The following is a 21,014-nucleotide window of genomic DNA, read 5'->3' as shown; positions in this document are numbered from 1 at the left end:
AAACCATTGTCTACCATTTCACCACCCTGACACCAGCGTCTACTCTACTCGGTTGGGACTGCGGCGCAGGTTTATGAGGTCATCACCACCGTGAGATTGAGGGAAAACTATGGTGTGTGTTGAAGAAGACGGCACGTTTTACTTGCTCTTCTCATAGCCTCGGCAAACAATCTCTCTCTCTCTCTCTCTCTCTCTCTCTCTCCCTCTCTCTCTCCCTCTGTCATTGTAGCTCTGCAGCGCCGCACACTTATGATATCATTATCCACTGCGTCATCACCCCTTTGCCCCACAGAGCCCCAAAATATGCCGGCCCAGTCGGGCTCCCTTACGTTGCACTCGTCGACGTGCAACCACACACACCTAGTATAAGGACAAGTAATGCTCAGAGACATTTATAGATACACAGCGAGACACCAAGATTGCAACCAGACTGCGTGTGCAAACCTTTTCCTCTCTGGGCTGCTACTCTGACTGCTGAAGCCATCCAACCTCCCAGCAGTTGAACTTCCCTGTGTCTCTAATGGAGCCTCTCTGTCAGATCAAACAGCTCCTACTGACGAGGAGAGGAGACAGATCGCAGCGCTGGAAGCCTTTCAGTCTGACAGCCCGAACACGTTTGACTGGCAACGCAGCCTGTGTCTACTCTTCCATCGCTAGAGATCCCACACAAATATAGTAGCGCCACCAGAGAGGGGAAGAGGGGGTGAAGAGTGGGGAGAAGGGGTGGGGGGTAAGGGAGCCCGCCGGCTCAGAAAATAAGTTGCGAGGCGTCCCGCTCACACAAAGGCAAAGCCCCATAGCTCAGTCTTTTTCTCAAAATGAAATCGCATGTGAGTTGAATATTAGGAAGTGCGCATGGCTTCCAGCAACCACCGAGCCATTATAGCAGAGCCTGTAAACCACATTTTCACCAGCAGACAATGCCCCTTTGTGCTTGTTGTGTGGCTGTCCCCTCTCGCTGGAGACCCAAAGAGAAGCCGTGCACGTTTAAAAGCAACTCTGGAGATTAGGGTGAAGATGTGATGAAGATGAAGTGCCAGTTTTAGATCTCTGGTTAATTAGTGGCAGTCATGTCAGGAGGGGCAAGCAGGACAGTCTGCCCTCATTTAGCCCCATGGCGAGGGGGGGACCTTTGATGTGGTCGCACATGGAATGCTGTTGTTCATTCCTCTCTGCAACAAAAGCCACATGTTTGTATTTTTTTGAGACTAGGTCCCTGTTACTTTGGAACTGTGAAGGAACACGGTGAGGTATGTAACGTATGAAATGAATGGCATGAACGCTAACCAGCAAGTCGTAGAGGAGTCTGCCAACCAGGCGCTGGGCCAAATGTATTGTTCTTAGCTGCTTTGTGGTATTCATATTTAAATTTTAATGTCTGTCTGTGCATGTAGAACACCACTTTACACACACACATATTCAAGCATAGCCTTATGTAAACACACACAAAGACACACCATGTACACATCTCCAACTTTTCAACTATTGTCATCAGCGTTTGTCCCTTTCAACTCCTTTCATCACTGTTCAGGGACTCTTTTCAACAGGGGTCATTCCAGGTTCTGTCACACTCATTCAAATGCAAATGTACTTCAAAAAGCCCCCAAATATTGAATTTGCATTTATTTCCCTCTTCAGAGGGGTTCAGCCTCCCGAGCACCGTCTGACTCACCGCAGAGTCCAACCAGATTCGAGCAGGAAACCGGCGCTGGTTTCCTGACGAGATGTCCGTGCCACTTTCCTCTGCAGACGTGAGACAACTCTTGGAAAGTACTCGGTTTGGCCCTCGGGGCCTTTCATCGTAAGGAAACAAGGGTGTGGCGACTCTCAGCCTGCGAGCCAAACAGCTCAGGAGAGCACTTAGACACATACTATTGTCACAACTCATAAATCCAGTCTTTTTGCACAGTAAGTGATTATTGTCAATCATTCCAATTGATTTCAAATTAAACCAAAAGGAAAATGAATCCTCTCCGGAGAGCCGCTGTGCTGCATGCGAGCTCTGTTTCTGTGAAGGCTTTGGGCTCGATTCCCAGCTCTAGATTAAGCAAACCTAATTGGAGGCTCAAACGTATTTTCAATGGAGTCCCTCCATTCAAATCATTGCTTTGAGTCAAGGACTTGGCTTAATTGGAGTCCGGGAAACCACCCGTGTGTCCGAAGTGACTGAATGTTTCCTCTCATCATCTCCATTGCTAATCAGCAGTGGCGTTGCCCGTGTACAGTTAGCACCCTGGCCACGTTGAGCCAGCATAGTAAGTAAGGCAGGACTTTCCCCCTCTTTTGACTCAGAGCCCGAGGCGTCCATTGAGGCTTTGCTGTAACTGCACACTAATCCCCTGATTGCTGTGTTTAGGCCCAGCACGTCGCTGCTCCACGTCAAGGCGGCCGCGGCTAACGACGAGCTAATGACACGACGATGACAAGGAGCGTTTGTAAACCCAATCAGTAGCCCTGGAGTCTGGCTGCCTGGTGATTAGGTTAATCAAACTCTATACCGACTGAATGACTGGCTCGCTGTCTGCCTCTTATGTCATCACGCTGATTAAAGGGGAAAAGTTGTGTTCAAGTCCGTCAGGTCCTTCTAACACAAACGTCTTTCTGCCAGGTTGGCAGTGTCGGTGCAGCAAGCTGTCATTCGGGGTTCAAAACGTGGAGACCTGAGAGGACTCCTCGTTTAATTGAGAATATGTAAGGATGCTGTTAACTTCCTGCCATGACTACAAACTGTTATATAATTCGGTAACAACTCATATCTAACAGCAAAAAAATCAAGCTTCATGCAAAGGTTCGAGAGTCCCTTTCTAGGTCGCACTTAGATTTTTGTGACAGTGAATTTAACACGGTTGTATCTCACAGGAAAGGCCCACCGGTTAGAAACTCTCACTCTTGTCAGTACGACTGTAACCACAGCATACAGTAGTGTGTTAAATATTTTTTTAAGCACAAGACACAAATTGGCACTTTTCTCAAATCAAGAAAGCAGTCAGTGATATTTTTCAGTTAAGTCCTCTGCTGTTTAGTCACCATGTGGGTAATTCTGCTGGACTAAGGCATCGGGAGACCATATGTTAGTCCTGACCGGCTATTACGGTGAGGTCAGACAGCATTTAGAGGGGGAAAGCGTCACGGTCATCATGTTGACATGCACTGCTCCTCTCTGACTCAGCACGGAGGAAAGGCGGCGGACTCTGTGTGCGTGTGTGTTTCGGTGTGTGTGTAGCCTATACGTGACAGTTTGTGTGTATACCATAGTTCCCTGTGCGTTTGTGCTCGTGACGGCTGCGTCTGCAGCCGTGAGAAGAGCGTGTGCAGCAGACGGCAGTGACCTCACAGGAGACAGACTATGGAGAAGAGATGGAGGGGCCACTTCTGCTGCACAGCTGAGGGGGAATCCCTGGCATGGTGTTTCCTACTGAGCCAATACAGAAGTGAGCAGCTGTAGAGAAAGTACAGTTTACTCCAGGGCAACTCCACCTGCTGCAATACAGGGCTAATAGAATCATTTTGTAAACTCTGCGTGCATTTTTATGACGTAAAAAGGTTTCAGAAGACGCAAATTCAGGATTAGAATATGGGAATATGGGCATTTGAGGAGGAAGTTGATCATACATTTTGAATTGAATTTTTTTAGTTTAGGGAAATACGCTTTTTTGGAACAAAAGCATAAGGTTGAGTCCAAAATTCCATACTTACAGGCTATTTATTACGCTAAAACAGTATGTGGGATTTTTTTTGTCCCATGTCTGAATTGCATAATTACAGTATGCAAACACTGAACACTATGCCAGCATAAATATCCCACAATGCAATGCAGTAGTAACGACAACGTTCATACAGATGTTGACGGACCTCTCTGTAATATCAGTAACGCTTCAGTTTAAGTGTAAGTATACGATTCCACTTTGCTCGGCGTAATATAGTTTTTGAATTAGTTCAGACTTTAAGATTCTCACAAACTGTCGTTTTTGTCACATGAGGTTGGTACAGGTTACCATGGTTACACATCTCCAACCGTAAAGGAGAATCTCAGGACGTGACGACGTAAATTACTGCTCAGTGCGTCCGAAAAGATACATACTACTGTTTATTCACACAAAGTATGTTGAATGATACACCTATTAGGTATGTAGTGAATAATATGCGATTTCAGACGAAACCAAAGTATAAACCAGTTTTTGGTTTCATGCTGGGGGTTATGTCTGGTACTACCTCTTGGCCAGACACGGTGACTTCTTGTCATGTCTTGTCTTGTGGAGTTTTGTCATCATTGTGCGGTTACCAGGCTACCAGCACTGGCACACAAGCCCCCGGGAAAACTACAAATGGTAATTTTTTACTTTCTTCTGTCTTTGTACAGATTAAACAAACAAGACATAATGTGTTAATTAGTGTGCTTAAGAGATGTTGGTAGGCCAATTTTGGGAAGAGCCAGGTTAGCCGTTTCCCTTTCTTTCCACTCTTTAGGCTAGGATAATTGGCTGCTGGTTCATATTTAACTGACATATCCACCCGGTCTCAGAAGAAGCCGTATAAATAGCACGACATTACACGGATATTCCGTGTGTCGTGATGTCGCATTTTAGGATTTTCGTGTGTCAATTGTATGTCGCTTTTCACGTGTAATTTATACGCCATGCAACAAAACTACTGCAACAGCTGCAGTTAGGTTGAGGCAACAAACCACTTGGTGAAGTTTAGGAAAAACGTCATTGTTGGGCTTAAAATAAGTACGTAAACTAAGTAAAATACATACAGAAACAACTAGGGCTGTCAAAGTTAACGCGATAATAACGCATTCAAACAAATTTGTTTAAACGGCACAAATTTCTTTAACGCATTAACGCAATCTATATTTCAGGGATTGTAGCGGGCTCAGTTTTAAAGCTAGAGTGAAGATCCAGGCATTATATATAACTAGAAAACCTAAGGATATCATATGTCATACTAGCTTGTCCAAAAGGAGGCTAAATAACCCTCAAAACTTGTGCAAAATTTTGGTGAGGAAAAACTGGCATGGCCATTTTCAAAGGGGTCCCTTGACCTCTGACCTCAAGTTATGTGAATGAAAATGGGTTCTATGGGTACCCACGAGTCTCCCCTTAACACACATTGCCCACAGTTTGGGGCAAGTCATAGTCAAGTCAGCACACTGACACACTGACAGCTGTTGTTGCCTGTTGGGCTGCAGTTTTTCATGTTATGATTTGAGCATATTTTTAATGCTAAATGCAGTACCTGTGAGGGTTTCTGGACAATATTTGTCATTGTTTTATGTTGTTAATTGATTTCCAATAATAAATATATACATACATTTGCATAAAGCAGCATATCTGTCCACTCCCATGTTGATAAGAGAAACCTCCCTTTAAGTACATTTTGACCAGATAAAAATAAAGTAGGATTTATTTGCGATTAACTATTTTAATCGATTGACAGCCCTAGAAACAATGTACCATAACTACGGAAAACTTACAAACGAAACTTACAAAACAAAACACCAGTCTCGAACACTGGTCTCCTGGTTAAAAATTGATGTTTGTTGGAACCATCCACCTCCCCTCCTGCCCGCCATAAACGGGCTTTCTCGCTTTTTATTCTACGTCACTAGCTCTGAGCATAGCATATTTACGCGGATACGTTTACATTGCAGTCAGCACAGACTACATGGCGTACAAATGACACGCCAAAAGCAAGGAAGGCGTTCTTATTGCACCCTTGCGCATTATCGTGGCATTCATACACCTTTTTGTGACATATACCATATGAGAGGGGTAGACATCTTCTCATCTAACTCTCAGCAAGAGAGCAAGTAAGCTCATTTCCCAAAATGTCTGACAATCCATTCACTCATCTTTTACTCGAACAAACACATTCAGTGCTGAGTTGAAAAGCACAATTAGGTGGCCCATTACGGGCACAGTCAGCACAATCATCTATTCGTACCCCCCAATGAATAGGCTAAGAGAAAACTAAAATCCCATTTTTGAAACGTTGTATCCGCAAACATCAATTCCCTGTGGTTAAAGTTATGTTTGAGGGGAGGGAAGAAGCAACCCAAAAACATGTTTTATTGCAGCAGCGACAATTAACTGTATGTAAACAAGTTGAGGGGGAAAAAAATTCTGGGAAAATAGAGAATCAGAAAACATTTCATAGCCAGCAGCACTCTCACATCCTATCATTATCTGCATTTTTTCTCCACCGTAATTAAGTTTTTTTCTTTATTGCTTATGGGAAGAGGGATAGGCTATAAGGATGTTTTGAGGATGATTAAAGTTGCTCATAATGACGTGAAGATTCAGTCTGGAAGGAGGATATTTAGTCTGTGAAAAACATTCCTTTTAATCCTTTGATGGTGACAGAATGAGTTCCTCTGGGCCTTAGATCTTTGCTAAACTTTCACACATGATAAAATAAAACCCTCTGCTCCTCCTGTGTTCCATCTTATGTATAAAAAAAAGAGTTGCTGTCTGCTGATATGTTTCTGAACATGTGGGATCTCCATAAGTTTGAGTCATTTTATGTGCTGCCGACCAGACCCATGCCCGCCCATTAAAGTAATTTGTGGCTTCGAATGCAACTGTAATGGTAAAAACAAAAGTGCACAGCAATCGTCGTTGTGCTTAGTCACAGGCAGTTTTTTCTTGCCTTTCCTCACTGCAACAGAAAGGATGTTGTTGACAACATCTGTTTAACGATACAGGGAGGGGTCTAAACAATAAGTCTTCTTCATCTGAGTCAAACTCAGGTCACAGCTCTCTAATTGTATCCAGAGTTGTACTGAAATCAAACCTGTGATGACACAAATGGTTTATTTCAGGTTTACCTTATTTCCAAATAATTGCGAGCAAGTTCCAAACACCAGCGTAATTGCTGCATAAACTTAGGTTAATAATACATAAATTAGCTTACAATAATGCTTGTGTCTTTTCCTGCAACCCCAGCCTTACCATGTAATAAGCTGTGGGCCCGGCCTGTGGTTTTAGGGCGTAGGTTTAAAACAAAATTAAGAAACAGAAAATTGCGAGAAAGGCTTTTCCTTAATTTAGTCGTCCACCGTGCAGGACGAATGAGCTCATGAAGAGTCGAATGTTATAACAGTGATGTGGGTTTAATCATTTTAACGTAAGGGCTTATGTGAAATATTATCAGCTCGTAATGTGAAGCAAATGAACCGTAAAGCAATGAGTCATAGGAATAGAAGAGCCTCATCCGGTATGGGCATTACTTTTTTAAGAAATCAAGCGAAAGAATTTTATATTGTGATCATTTCCACCTCGTTATCCAATTATGCAAGCATTTTCAAAGTCTGCATATTTCCCTGCCAGCATGTAGTTTGTTCCTGTTTCGATTTCTTAACGTCTAGAAGCCGGTCTAGACGTTATGAATTCCTCTTACATCACTTGCTTCATATTTGGACATTCGTGTCCTTCACTTTCAACCGTCAACTCTTTAATTATCATGCAAGACTATAGTGCATAGTCATAGTGGATGTGCTCAGCATACATCCCTCTTGAGTTCACTGCTCTCACATCTGCCATGCACGATCAGTTCATAGAGTTTAACACGCAGACTAACTCTGGATGAACTGTGCTGAAGGGAGACGTTGAGTATTCTTCCTGCCTGCAGATCACATTCACTCCTCGCTGGATGCTGCTTCAGAGTCGACGCACCTACGTGAATGTTTGTTGAAAGAAGCTGCTCAACCTTTCAGAACACTTTCCCCCCCCAACCCCTCTCCTCCTGAAACCTGCACAGCATAAATCCATATTATCAGATCGGCTGAAAAAGATCTGGCCCCTGTGGTTGCTTGTCGACCACCAGAAAATTGTATTTACTACTACACTTAGCGCGACTTTAACCTTGACCAACGCAACGCCGAGCGTGGCGGTTTGAGCCAAATGCGTACAAGGGCGGAGGCAGGTTCCGGGATTAGTCGACCACATAATCAGCACGCCGCTCTGCGTACTCTACCTGGAAGCCATCTTACTGCGGCAAAACCCCTGAAAGTGTTCCCCATAAAGTCGTGTTGACAGACGGTGAAAACGGCGAGACGGACCAAAAAGTAAATAAGTACCTCCACAAACGTTTACAGCCCTAATCAAGTCCAGAGCGTTCCCTCCATCCAATATGCCTTCAGAGTTTTATAAATAGATATTATACTCGGCTGAATTGGAGACAGGATTTCGCCGTGCTGCGCTCTGTCATGAGTTTTCTATTATTTGCTTTCACTTTAGAATATTGAAACTCTTAATATCTGGTTACAGATTTCAGCCCGCTCAGCCCCAGTCTTCATGTTTTGGCGTCACTCGGGGGCCTCACACTCAGCAGGATCTTGAATGGGCTCCAATCAAGCATGTTAATTTAAGAGAGGAGGGGAAAAATCTTCACCATATGACTTTATTAATAAATTCGCCAGAGGCCAGCCATGTGTTCTGTCAAATTTATAGCCTTTTTTTCTTTTTTGAGCTACCGTATAGCGCCTTTTTATTTGTCAGTGGTTCTCGGCTCGAAGTTGGTCTTGAGTTTTTTTCCCCTGAGAGTGATTCATTTAAAGTGTCTTTCTCTCGCACTGTGCATGTGTCTCTCTCTCAGGCTCCCAGAACAAACCAGACCACCTCCCAGAATCCTCCAAAATAACCTCGCTACAACTGTGGTGAGGCATGGCCGCCTTTCTCACACACAAGCCCTCACTTCCATTCATGCAGCGCAATAAGCCAAACATATAAAACCATTCCCACCCTAATAAAACAGGGGCCTTTTTCTCTGCCACAAAAGGGAGCTGGCTCCCAAGAGCGTTACACTCTAAAAAAAAACACGGACCCCTGTATAAAACAGCCTGCAGGGAACACGGCGACCCGTCCAAGTAGTGGAGGGAAATGTGGTGACAGAAACTGAGCCAAGGATATGACCCCACCACACAGGCCCAGTCACAGCTGCTATAAACCAGGTACCCCACCTGATGCAAACCAATACGTCCGGATAGGAAAACTCAGTAAAGTTTATACAATGCTGCTTCACAGGGGGAAAATCCGATGCTTTTTTTGGAGGCTACTGCTTTTTTTAAAAACGTGTAAAGTGTCACAGAAATGCTGCTTTCTGGTTAAATCGTGCTGCTGCTGCTGTGTGAGCGTTAGCAGGTGTATAGCCTCATTGTGGTTATTATCAGTGAACTGCAGCAGCACTGAGAGTCTGCATCAGATTAACGCCCCGACGCAAACATCTCTGTTTCTCTTTCTTTCTCTAACAACATACTAACTGTCACACTATTAGCTTTTTTACCGAATTGGACGACATGAGAACGACAGCTGCTTCGTCTGTTTGTGTGTCTGTGTCATATGTGATACGCATATGTGTGTGTGTGTGTGTGTGTGTGTGTGTGTGTCTCTCTCTGTGTGTGTGTTTGTCTCCCTGAGTGTGAGCGTAGGACTGAGGTTTCTGAGGTGAGGCGTCCTCTCGCTTCTCACGCGAAGTGCATCTGATGTTGCACATCACATGCTTGCATGTGTTTTCTGTCTGCACTGTGAGATTAGGCTGAAATGTTTAATATGACACCTACAGTACAGACTGATGGTGTTTGTGTTGTGCTGATATTTGTGATAGTGCTAGTGGCTTTTTTTTTTTTTAAATCACATGAATTTACAAGGTACCAGAAAAAAAAAAAGATGTTAAAGATCTAATTTATTTATTTGAATGAGGAATTTTCTAGGGCTGTCAATTGATTAAAATATTTAATCACGATTAATCACAATTTTTTTTTATCTGTTGAAAATGTACGTTAAAGGGAGATTTGTCAATTATTTAACACTCTTATCAACATGGGAGTCGGCAAATATGCTTGCTTTATGCAAATGTATGTATATATTTATTATTATAATTAATTAACAACACAAAAGGTCAGAGGTCAAGGGACCCCATTGAAAATGGCCATGATCGTCTTTCCTCGCCAAAATTTACCGTACGTTTGGAGCGTTATTTAGCCTCCTTCGCTAAGCTAGTATGACATTGTTGGTACCAATGGATTCCTTCGGTTTTCTAGTTTCATATGATACCAGTCACTTCACTCTAGCTTTAAAACTGAGCCCGCTACAACCTAAAAATCGCAAGTTGCGTTAATACGTTAAAGAAATTAGTGGCGTTAAGACGAATTTACTTTGACAGCCCTAGAATATACAAATTGTTTTAAGAAATTCAGGATCTTTAATGAGCCTTTTTTCTTTTTGTGTCATTTTTCGAATGAATGAGATGTTGCTTGCAGCGATACTTTCTTGACTTCTGAATAGATGAATGCATTATTTCCATGAGCTTCACGTCGCACTGTATTAAAGTCAGAGCTCGGGAAGCCAGACATTTAACAGTCTCCTTGATTTTTCTGTAACCGTTCCTCTTAATTTCAGTTTGATTTGCGTCTAAAAAAGAGAACTTGCCAAATTGCTTCGCCTGTGTAATGCAAGTTGTTAAACTAACCGCTGGGGTATTTTGCTTACATGAGGTAGTCCCGATTTGAAAATGCTTTCAGATTGAACCGGCGTATTTAATGACTCTTCGCCTTTGTTCTCTCGCAGTTCGGTTTCAGTCTCCTGACAGAGCGAATTGTAAAAGGATATTGCATATTCACTAATGATTTCCAATGGATGATTACAGCTTTAAATGCTTGTCTCTTCCCCACCCCCCCAACCCCTCTTGACCTATACTGTCTCGCGTCGCGTCTCGCCGCTCTGGTGGGGTTCAAAATCAAAATCAGGCGCCCCCGAAAGCACATTACGTTAGAGGTTAAAACAAAAGCCTGATGGACGGCATGCATGAAACCTGAAGTCAGTGACACGCTGATCTGTAAACAGTGAGGAGATAAAGGGATGCAGATCCAGCGGTTATAGAGAAGAAAAGAGGAAGGGGGGGGGGGAGTCTTGTCAGGAGGAAACTATAAAAGCCTGGGTGTCTGTAGAAGCTGTGAGAACACTGGAACATCATCCCCTGTCACTGCGGTTCCACTGAGGATATCAGAGGATTGTTCTCATGTGAGGCACAGATGTACTGAGTGTGTGTGACTGTCTGCGTCTGACTCTGTGTGTGTGTGTGTGTGTGTGTGTGTTTGAGGCTCCAGAGATTTTAAGATATACTCTGCAAACAATTAGGAGCTGGTAGTGCTTCTCCTGTGGCTGTCTCTAATTAACACTGCAACGAGGCCTTAATTGGGAAGGAGATTTTTTCGGTGGCTGTCTCAGTGGTTGTGTGATGAACAGTGGGAACAACTGAGTCCCCCGGCCGCCATCACATTAACAACTTCCACGTCAAGGCTGCCATGTTTGTGTTTATCATCACTTACAGGAACTCAACAAGTAGATGAAATCGGGTAAAAGTTTCTGCCACTTCTCCACACTTAAGAGCGCCGCTATTTGCAAAGTAAAAGCCGTCTGATTGGAATCACCATGGCAACAAATGGCTTCTTCACTGAGGCTGGCGTTTAACGTCGCCAAGTATAGTGCACTCACCTCACCACACAGACCAAAAGTACCTCCTGGAAGTAAGGCAGAGTGAGAGAGAGCCTAATATGTTTTTTCTTTTTCCTCTTTGCTCTTTTATTGTATTGCCGTGTTCCAGTAAAAGGGCCCAGTCACATGGAGCCTCTGAGCTCGTATTCTCGCTGAGAGAGAGCGCCGAGTTTCACTTGATAATGAATGTCTGTGGTGAGAATCCCATTATGGCGCTACTCCATCAAGCCTACAGAAAACACAGGAGCGCAGAGGCGAAAAGGCATTTAAGGGCCATATCAGTCAACTAGATGAGGAGCTACTGTGCGAATCAGATCCTCCTCTGTGAGCCTCCCTCAGCACACGTCTTGAAGCGTGTGTGTGTGTGTGTGGACAGAGAGATGAATGCATTCACATGCTACAAGAAGCAGCCCAACATGTTCATGTCAATGCTGCACATTCAAAACAACTGGACAGAGGGGTGTGGGTTGGTGGTGAGTGGTGAGTGGAGTGGAGTGGAGTGGAGAGGAGGAGGGTGGGAGAGAGAGATGGGAGGATCAGCACTCACCTCTGAGTAGACTGCTGCTGTAGTTGGAGAAGGAGTCAAAGATGCTGTTTGATGCCATGACAGGGAAGCCAGAACGGTGTAGGAGCTCACGCTGCAGTCGATCTCCACCGACCTTTGGAGAAGAAAAAAAAAAACACAAGAGTAAGAGAAGAGAGGGGAGCAAGGAGAAGGAGAAGAGGACAAAAACTCCTGGAGCTCGGAGCCCGTTTGCAACCAAGAATCTAGGGTTTGTGACTACCGCAGGAATCCCAAAGCCACAAGCCTGCAGAGAGAGAGCAGCAGCATGTGTTAGCAGCACCAGGAGACATTTGAGAGAGAGAAGAGGGTCAGAGGGAGAAAGAAAAGAGTGAGAGAAACAGTTTCAAAACAGCAGCATTTGTGTGTCTCCAGGTGTGGAGGTGGACTCACCAGGTCCTGGAGTATGAGAGGGGGGCCCCGGGAGTGGTGGAAGCGAGGCCGGCGTGGAGGGATGGGCTTGTGGTCCTCTTGTCACACAGCGGGGTCTGAGGGTCTGAGGTTAGCCAGCTAGCTCGACGGCGTGGTCTGTCTTTCTCTTCCACGACGGTGGTGGCCTGCCTGGAGCGTCAATGCTAGTAAAAGGCTAAAAGCCACACAGTCTATCTGCATCCTCCTCGCCATCCTCCACACAGAGACGCACACTCCCCCTCCGTGAGTGGTGGAGCCCACGTCACATGTCACGTGAGGTCACCGGGCCTCTCCCTCCCAGCCTCCTTCCCCTCCCCTCCCCTACCCTCCCTTCCCCTTCCACTCCTCTATCGTCTTTTTGCTTTTTCTCTGCATCGGTTTTTTAACTTTCCATGCCTTCTCCTTTCTCTCGACTCGCCGTACTTTCGCTCTCACTTTTGATTGGCTCGTCCAACTTTTGGAAACGTTCTATTTTCTTTTGAGTTCAAACCAGGCGGGCCGCCTGCGCCACTGTGGCTCGACTGAGGTTTGCAGAGAGCACTGAAACCACTGCAGAAGAGCTGGGGAGGCATTAAAATGTATTAACCCAAACACACACACACACACACACACACACACCCAAAAGAGAGAAAAAGGACAGGAGACGAATCAGAAAAAGAGAAAATGAGAGATAGCTGTGGCTTCAGCCGCTGCTGGGAGGCAGGAAAGTGTCGGTCTAACTGCTGAACAACACTGAGCGTGTTGTTCTTGACTGTATATGTCCTGTGCTAGTTTTATGTTTGTCTGACTCACAGCTCATCTGTGTTTGTAAGAATCAGTGGTTTGGGGCCTGCAAAACCTCCATCCTCCCTTACCACTTGATAGTATCATAATCTTAGCCTCATTAGAAGCAGCACAGCCAGTTGCTTCACTCTCCTTCTTCAATATCTTTCAGGTTATATCCTCCAATCCTCATTTACACTTTGTCTTCCTTTGGCACTTTCTATCCCTCAATCTTTTATTCAAATTCACTTGACTTTAAAATGCATTTGTGATTTTTACCTTAACTTCCTTTTTGCAATATGAAAGAACCAAAGAAAAAAAGGTCAGTATTTGTGGCCTAGCGGAGTCTCTTCCCCCCCCCCTGTGAAAGTGCAAAGCGATTTAACCTGATTGTGGTTTTCACAGTTTTTCATGTTCTAGGTTAATTTTCTGCTCGTACAGTACACCAGCCTGAGATGTGACTTCATATACCGTCAATGCCTTTTCCTTTTCCTGCACTTTTTATGCTATATATTTGAAAAGTTTCTTCTGCAGTTGTGAGAAAAACAGGAAATGATTCATATTGCTTCAGATTAGTACAGAAAGGAGCTGACGAGCAGAGTGATAAATGTGCACTCACAGAGAAAGACGGACTGTTTGTTGTGTGTACTGTTAACCTGACAATCTTGCAGTACAACAAACATATGCGTGTGTTTCTGTCCGTGTCTGTGAGCGCACAAATCACTGGCATTTGCAAACCTGTGGTATCCACACTTCCTCTCTCCTTTCTCCTGTCTCTCAGTGACACACTGACCATGTCTGGCCACGGGACAACGGACCCAAACCACCGTCTGGTCACTCATGTGACCCAATTGCTTTCCCTAGAAACCTGTGTGTCTGAGTGTGTGTGTGTGTGCACGTTTCTGTTCTGTTACTGCTTTGTGTATGAATGTCAGCCCACGTTGTCCTCTGCTAATTGCTGGACAAAACTGCTGCATGGACCACAGCATGTGTTTGTATGTGTATATATACAGTACCATGTTCTGAGTGTGTGTGTGTGTGTGTGTGTGTGTGTGTGTGTGTGTGTGTGAGAGCTTGCCGCTCTTCCTGGTAGCCCGCACTGCCCTGTAAATGAGCAGTTGCCGTTGAGTTAGGCGGCAGCGCGGGCTAAATGACACGGCGTGTCGGCGAGTGTGGCCGAACGCTGAGGCCACAGCCGCGGCCCCAGGGCTTTTATCAGTCCGTCCACGCGGCCACTACAGGCCTCCGACCTAACCTCACACACAGCGAGGCTTCCTCTTCTAACACCTCCGCTGCCTCCCGACATGGCCTCGGCCTCGGCCTGCCAGCCCAGGGACAGATTACAGCTGTGGGACTCTCTCCGCTGAACGGGAGGTACTGCTGTCGTACAGGCCCACAGGGAAAGCCCACGGACATGATGGCTGAGCTGATTTATAGCTAAGGTTCTTTAGGTTGTAAGACATTAGTTTTTGTGCTTTCCCTCAGGTCTGCCACATTGGGAGCGGAGGGTCTCTGCTGGGTCTCATCTGTGTTTGTTTAGATGCTCCAGAGCGCTGGTTTCACAGCACAGGGGCTTTGTGGTTGTTTCAGTTTATAATCATTTTTTTTACGTGCATGTCTTTGTGCAAGTGCGACATGTTGCTGGTAATAATTCATGTTGTTTTGTTTTTCAGATTTAATTGCAGCGTGCAGTATATGTTTTCTGCGAGCTGTTTTCACAAGTGGAGACTGTTTCAGATTATTGTCAATTTCCTTATTTTTGTCCATTTGCGGTAAGTGAGACGCTGCATCTGGATTTTCAATGAGGAATAGAGAAAAGCTAAACAAATACGGGACGAATCCCGCAGCATTGTGCAAGTATATGGGAATTGGCTCCATTGTAGTGCAGTCCAAACTTGACATTTGAAGAAAAGCGCCGGAGTCGAGGCCCTTTTTTCTTTATTTTCTCTCCGTCCTCAGCTCTGTGTTTTTTTCTTCTTTGTCTAGGTAAACATCTGCTTCATGTTTTGAAATGTATCTCATGGCTTTGCACTGCCCATGACCGTGAGGGGAAAAATAGTCTGAAGATCATTGTGGCCGTCTTTCACTCAATTCTTTTTTTCCCCTGCCCAGGCCTTGTTTATCAAGCCCCTGTATTTAAGCTTAATATAACTCCTGTTTTGCTGAGAAAACTGTGGTGGTTTAATCACTGTCAGTGGTCCTACGCCTCTCGGGTGTGGCTCGCGAGGCAAAAAGGACCCAGTGCGGTCGTGCGTCCAGCTGCAAAGGGGCTTATTTTGTGGTCTAAAAATTGCAGGCTTCCCCATATGTTCCCTATAAACGTGGAATGCAGCGTGGGACTTGAGGAGGCTTTTATAATGAAGTGGCCGTCATTGCATCAAACACCATGGTCCTGCCTGCCTCTGGAATAGGCCATGGGAGCCCGCTATTTTGTCCTACCTGCTCACTCACACCTCATACTGCCCATTTTCTTTTAATTATATTACACTGCTCATTCCATTGACTGATGTTCCTGTCCACTTTCAGTCTGTTTTTGTGATTCATAACATTTGCACAGATTTGATTTATAAACAGATTGAAAGAGTCCCCATTGACTTTACATGAAGGATTACATATAACTCATATTGATGCACTTTTAACAGGAAGTTCTCAAGCTAATTCTCTTTTTAGAAGCATCCCCCAAAACAAAAAAACAAAGATATAAAACATGTAAAAAATTCCTAACATGTCACATTTTAAATAAACTGGTTGTCAAACACATCAGCAGTGGAAACCGTTGTTCGGAAGAGGTCTAACTTTTTGGAAAGTTGCGGCTGCATGAGAAGTTAGTTCCTGGCTCAGCATTGATCTGTGTGTGTGTCCACATATGTGTGTGTGTGTGTGTGTGAGTGTATCAACATGTGCGTGTCCATGTTGTTGTTGTTGTCATTGTAAGCGAGAGGCACTCCCAGATGCAGCGGTTTCGGCGCGCAGTATCACGGTTGGAAGTGATCACCGGGCCCATTATTTATTTATTGGCTGCAGCAGACATGGAGACTTGACTGTGGTAACCACACAGAGAGGGAAGGGGAGTGGGAGCGCCGTGTCGCCACACACTGAGAAGGCCATAATCCCAGAGTTCCCGAGGAGCGCTACTTGTATGCAGTAACAGAAACACAGAGCTGTGCAATGTAGATATTTATGGAGAAAGTTGCAGGAGGAGAAGTAAGCTCAAAGCTGCGGGGGGTCCCTTCGTTGCAGTGTTGCACCTCTGGCACCTGCTGCAGCTCTCTAAGACAAATTTGCCATGTTTACAGGTAGTAAACCCTCCATCCTACCCCCTTCACTCAAGCTCTTCCTGTTATTCAGAAACTGTGCCAACACAAAGACCGAGCATCCAGCTTCCTTTACAGCAGGTCGATTCAAAGCCTTCACAACCGCTGGCAATGAGGTGTCTGGGGCTTATTCGACAATTTATGGCTGTCAAATAGTTCCTCCTGTCTGGCTTATGAAACAGGGCACTAAATAAATACATGAGTCACATCATATCAGTCTACAAACATACTGATTTAAATATTTAAATGAAGGTATTCAAAGAGGAAGTTAGGTAATCTGTGCTTTTTTGATAAGAATATATATTTTCCAGTGATGAAGTGAAAGCTGAAATAAAGCTGATATAATATAAATATTCATCTATTAATAGGCATTATAGTACATATAGCCTGCATGACAGTAGGTGCATGAGAAGTAAGTTCCGATGCTTGTTAAAATAGAGGAAGCTTTATCTATACACATTGTTAAAACATACAAGCTGGTTCAACTTGAAATTAAGGCTCCCAATCGATTGAAATTGTTAATCGCGATTAATTACAATTTTTTTTTTTTCGTTTTCTGTATACCTTAAAGGGAGATTTATCAAGTATTTAATACTCTTATTAACATGGGAGTGGGCAAATATGCTTGCTTTATGCAAAAGTATGCATGTATATATTATTGGAAATCAATTAACAACACAAAACAATGACACATATTGTCCAGAAACCCTCACAGGTACTGCATTTAGCATAAAAAATGCTCAAATCATAACATGGTAAACTGAAGCCCAACAAGCAACAACAGCTGTCAGTGTGTCAGTGTGCTGACTTGACTATGATTTGCCCCAAACTGCATGTGATTATCATAAAGTGGGCATGTCTGTAAAGGGGAGACTCGTGGGTACCCATAAAACCCATTTTTATTCACATATCTTGAGGTCAGAGGTCAACGGGACCCCTTTGGAAATTGCCATGACAGTTTTTCCACGCCAAAAGTTTGCGCAAGTTTGGAGCGTTATTTAGCCTCCTTCAAGACAAGCTAGTATGACATGGTTGGTACCAATGGATTCCATAGGTTGCGTTAAAGCATTTAAAAAATTAGTGGCGTTAACATGAATTAGAATTAAAATATAATAAATAAACATTGTTTGTAACTTGCCTGTTCTATCTAATTCTTTACAATTTTATTGGATTTCTGGTACGTCAAATAATAACTCATCGCTGAAGATGAGAAAACAGTTGCACAAATATCAAAATAAAAGTTGTTTCAACTAACTGCATAATTCTGTGCAGCAAGTTATTTATTTAGTTATTTATTCCAAGCAAACCTAATAGATTGTACATTTATTTATTTACATTATTTACATCGTTCTTCTTACCTTAGACAGAGGGGATTTATGTCTATTTTAAGAACAGCGTTTCTGAAATTTGGAGTCAAATTGACTCGTAGAACCATTGAGTAGTATTAGTAATCTGGGATTTACTCTGGTTTTTAGATAAAACATAACGCCGCTTTCAAGTGTTGGCGATAAGATACAACATGTGTGACACACTGGCTGCTAAATGTGCGTCGCATTCAGTTGCTATTACTTTGAAAATCGAATCAGGAAGACGAGTGATGAAACAAACTAAACACAACCGCTGCTGAGCCTTCTGGTTTTATCATGTTTTTGGTTCACAATGCTTATCACATTGTGCCTGTGTGTTTTGTGAACCACTTGTCTTCACCAGAGTGGTAAATTTACACTCAGCCACTCGGCTCTGAGGTACACAGAGGCACCACATCATGGCAACGGAGCAGCTGGAGGATGAAGTGCTGCAGCCTCACATAAAAGCACCCGTAAACCCGAGACCTCAGTTACCCCAAATGCCCCAACGCTCAACACACACACACACACAGCTCAGCCCCAGCTAGACCAGAATAGAGCAGACCATGGTCTTGCCACAAACCCAACTGATCCCGTTGACCTCAATGCATCATCTGGATCTTTTGAGCTAACTCAGGTGGAATGCTGCAACGTTGTCTCTTTTCTTTTCACTATTTGATCATTTACCGCTGAAACGTTAGTCAAATGTATATTTTCTGCGTAGCGGAGGTTTTCGCTTTGCAGAGTTGCAGCTAGAGTGCTACTCTCACCATGTTTTATTACCTGCGCCTATATGTGTGATCGCGTCTGCGTCTATGTGTGTGTGTGCGAATACGTATTTCCTGTGGTTCAGACATGGGTTTTGGATGTGACAGACGAGCCTGCTAGTCTGCATGGGGCAGGATGTTCCTCTCCAGCAGATGCACAGTGGTTTGCTTAGACACTGTGTGCGTGTGAGCATGTGTCGCTGCATTGCTGCGTGAAAACAGTCATATGTCCAGCATGCATCACACAGTGGCCTCTAGCCACACTGTAAAAAGTGACATTGAGGGCTCAACTCCATTAGAGTTGTTCTCTAGCAATTTAGGAAGTAAATGAAGTGCACAGTTGCCCTGTTGCAGTTTTTAAGACATATTGAGTCTTGTGTAAAAATTGCAATGGCAAAATGAAAAAATATTCTAGTACAAGTTAAAGTCCTACATATAAAAAAATAAAAGCATTGAAATATTATCATCAAAATGTACTCACAGTATCTAAAATAAAAAATATTCAGTATGCCGGCAGAGTTCCCCCTTTCATTTTTATATAATCATATATAATCAAATGTAATTATTATTATTACAGATACATTTATGTATACAATTTTATATATTATTGAGTAGTTTAATCAATAACAATGTTTTGGATTTTTATAAGACTATCATATGTTTTCATGTAAGTTATTAATTTGAAAAGCCTTTAGTAACTGTAGCTGTCAAATAAATGCAGCGGAATAAAAAGTAAAATATTCCCCTCTGAAATGTAGTAAAGTATAAAGTAGCATACAATAGAAAAATACTCAAGTCAAGTACGCTAAACTTGTACTTAATGTAAATGTACTGTACAGAGTTTGACAACATGTACCTGACTGTTTTGACACTTGTTCAGTGTCATGTCGACACAGTAACAACCAGAGCATGTGAGAGATAACATGAGAGTTTGCAGCATGATAACACATGACTGGATGTGTCGTGGGAAACAAGTAAACAGGTTTGACCTAATTAGTGGTGCAATTTATTATTTTCTCACATCTGGAACTAAAAACAAATCATCTCTAATATCCAAATTAATTATTTTTTTCCAGTTGTTATTTCAAAATTAAAAAACTTGATTTTGGCTGTCTTGATAACCAAGCTGCACACGGACCAAAGAGAGATGTGCCGAGGCTCTTCAGGTCGGGTAGAATCTGATGTTATGTTATATCTGTTGATCCAGTTTGTTTGCTTGCTTCCATGGCTGCAGAAGGCTGTGTTTGTTGTTGTATTTGCGTGCCAATTTGTCTCATCTGTAGCAACAGGGTGCTGAAATGGGGCAGTGGACAGGATCACACCGGCCCAAAACAAAAACGGACGTTACGGACCAGAATGGAAATTTCAAAGCAGAACATTCTACCTGTAGCGTTGTTGTCGGAGAATTGAGTATTTCAATTTAACATGCTTCCTTAATCTCTGATGACATATCATGGTCATTTTATGATTTATTACAGTAAATATATTACATATTGGTTCTTTAAAAAAAGCTAACACATTTCATAACTACAGTGGCTTCAAAGCAGCTGCCATCAAATTTGGCCACATGAAAATACATTATGTGAAGTAAACAAGTCAATTTATGTATGAACCAAATATTTATCCACTTCATTATAGGGCTGAATTTCCCGATTCGATACTATCACGATACTTTGGTGCCTATTCGATATGTATTGCGATGTTTTAAGTATTGTGATTCTACAAGTATTGCGATTCGATATTACGATTTATTGCGATTTTTGTTAACTTTTTTAACTCTAGACCATGAGAAAAAGTTAAATCATACACTTGTAGGGACTTTTACTTTGGAAAATACCTAAATTGATACAGTAAAATGTTTTATTTTCAGCATGTATGTAGTCAGAGATGTCCTGAAATCAAATACATCAGTCATTGTCAGAAATGATTTATTAATACATTTCCCTCACAATTTAGTGGTATTTTCTTTTTAATTTATAAGGGACATGTAATGTTTTATATTTCTGGTAATATAATCCATCAGTCTTATTTCCTTATGTGTATTTTGTATATAAAGTTCCTTTTGTTAACACCTTATTTTGAAAACCGGACTTAGTCATATGTGTATACTTCCGCTAACTTTGCCAAGTCCGTTGCCAGCTCTTACCGTTAGCTCCGTTCTCTTTATACATCCATGGTCAGCTCCATCAGGGCCGTTTGAATGCATTTAACATAAATGTCAGTATATGGGTGCTCCACAGTTGTAGCGTCGGCCGATTTGACCACGGAGATGCGAGTGACGGCTGGTTTGAATGCACGTTACCGCAATACGATACGTTACCTGTTAGCATGCAGCTTTAGCCATGATGTCTAGCTCT

The 21,014-nt window shown here is 43.2% G+C and overlaps 1 protein-coding gene across 5 annotated transcripts in view; it reads right to left on the bottom strand.

Moving 5' to 3' along the window:
* runx3 (RUNX family transcription factor 3) overlaps positions 1-12,728 on the bottom strand; it is a 53,564-nt gene extending 40,836 nt beyond the window's left edge. Inside the window, exons 1-2 of one of the 5 annotated variants that reach the window (XM_037796363.1) lie at positions 12,451-12,728; positions 12,043-12,154 (exon numbers count right to left, since the gene is read on the bottom strand). In XM_037796363.1, coding sequence (XP_037652291.1) covers positions 12,043-12,100 — 58 coding nt within the window. In that variant the 5' untranslated portion in view covers positions 12,101-12,154; positions 12,451-12,728. Of the gene's footprint in view, positions 1-444; positions 620-12,042; positions 12,155-12,450 lie in introns of those variants that run through there. The other 4 variants (XM_037796362.1, XM_037796361.1, XM_037796359.1 and 1 more) reach the window with 4 other exon arrangements.
* Positions 12,729-21,014: the final 8,286 nt, after the last annotated feature.

This window comes from Sebastes umbrosus, chromosome 16 (assembly GCF_015220745.1).
Source record: "Sebastes umbrosus isolate fSebUmb1 chromosome 16, fSebUmb1.pri, whole genome shotgun sequence".
NCBI lineage: Eukaryota > Metazoa > Chordata > Actinopteri > Perciformes > Sebastidae > Sebastes > Sebastes umbrosus.
Note: the sequence above shows the minus strand (reverse complement) of the source record. Positions and strands in the feature narration are given on the sequence as shown.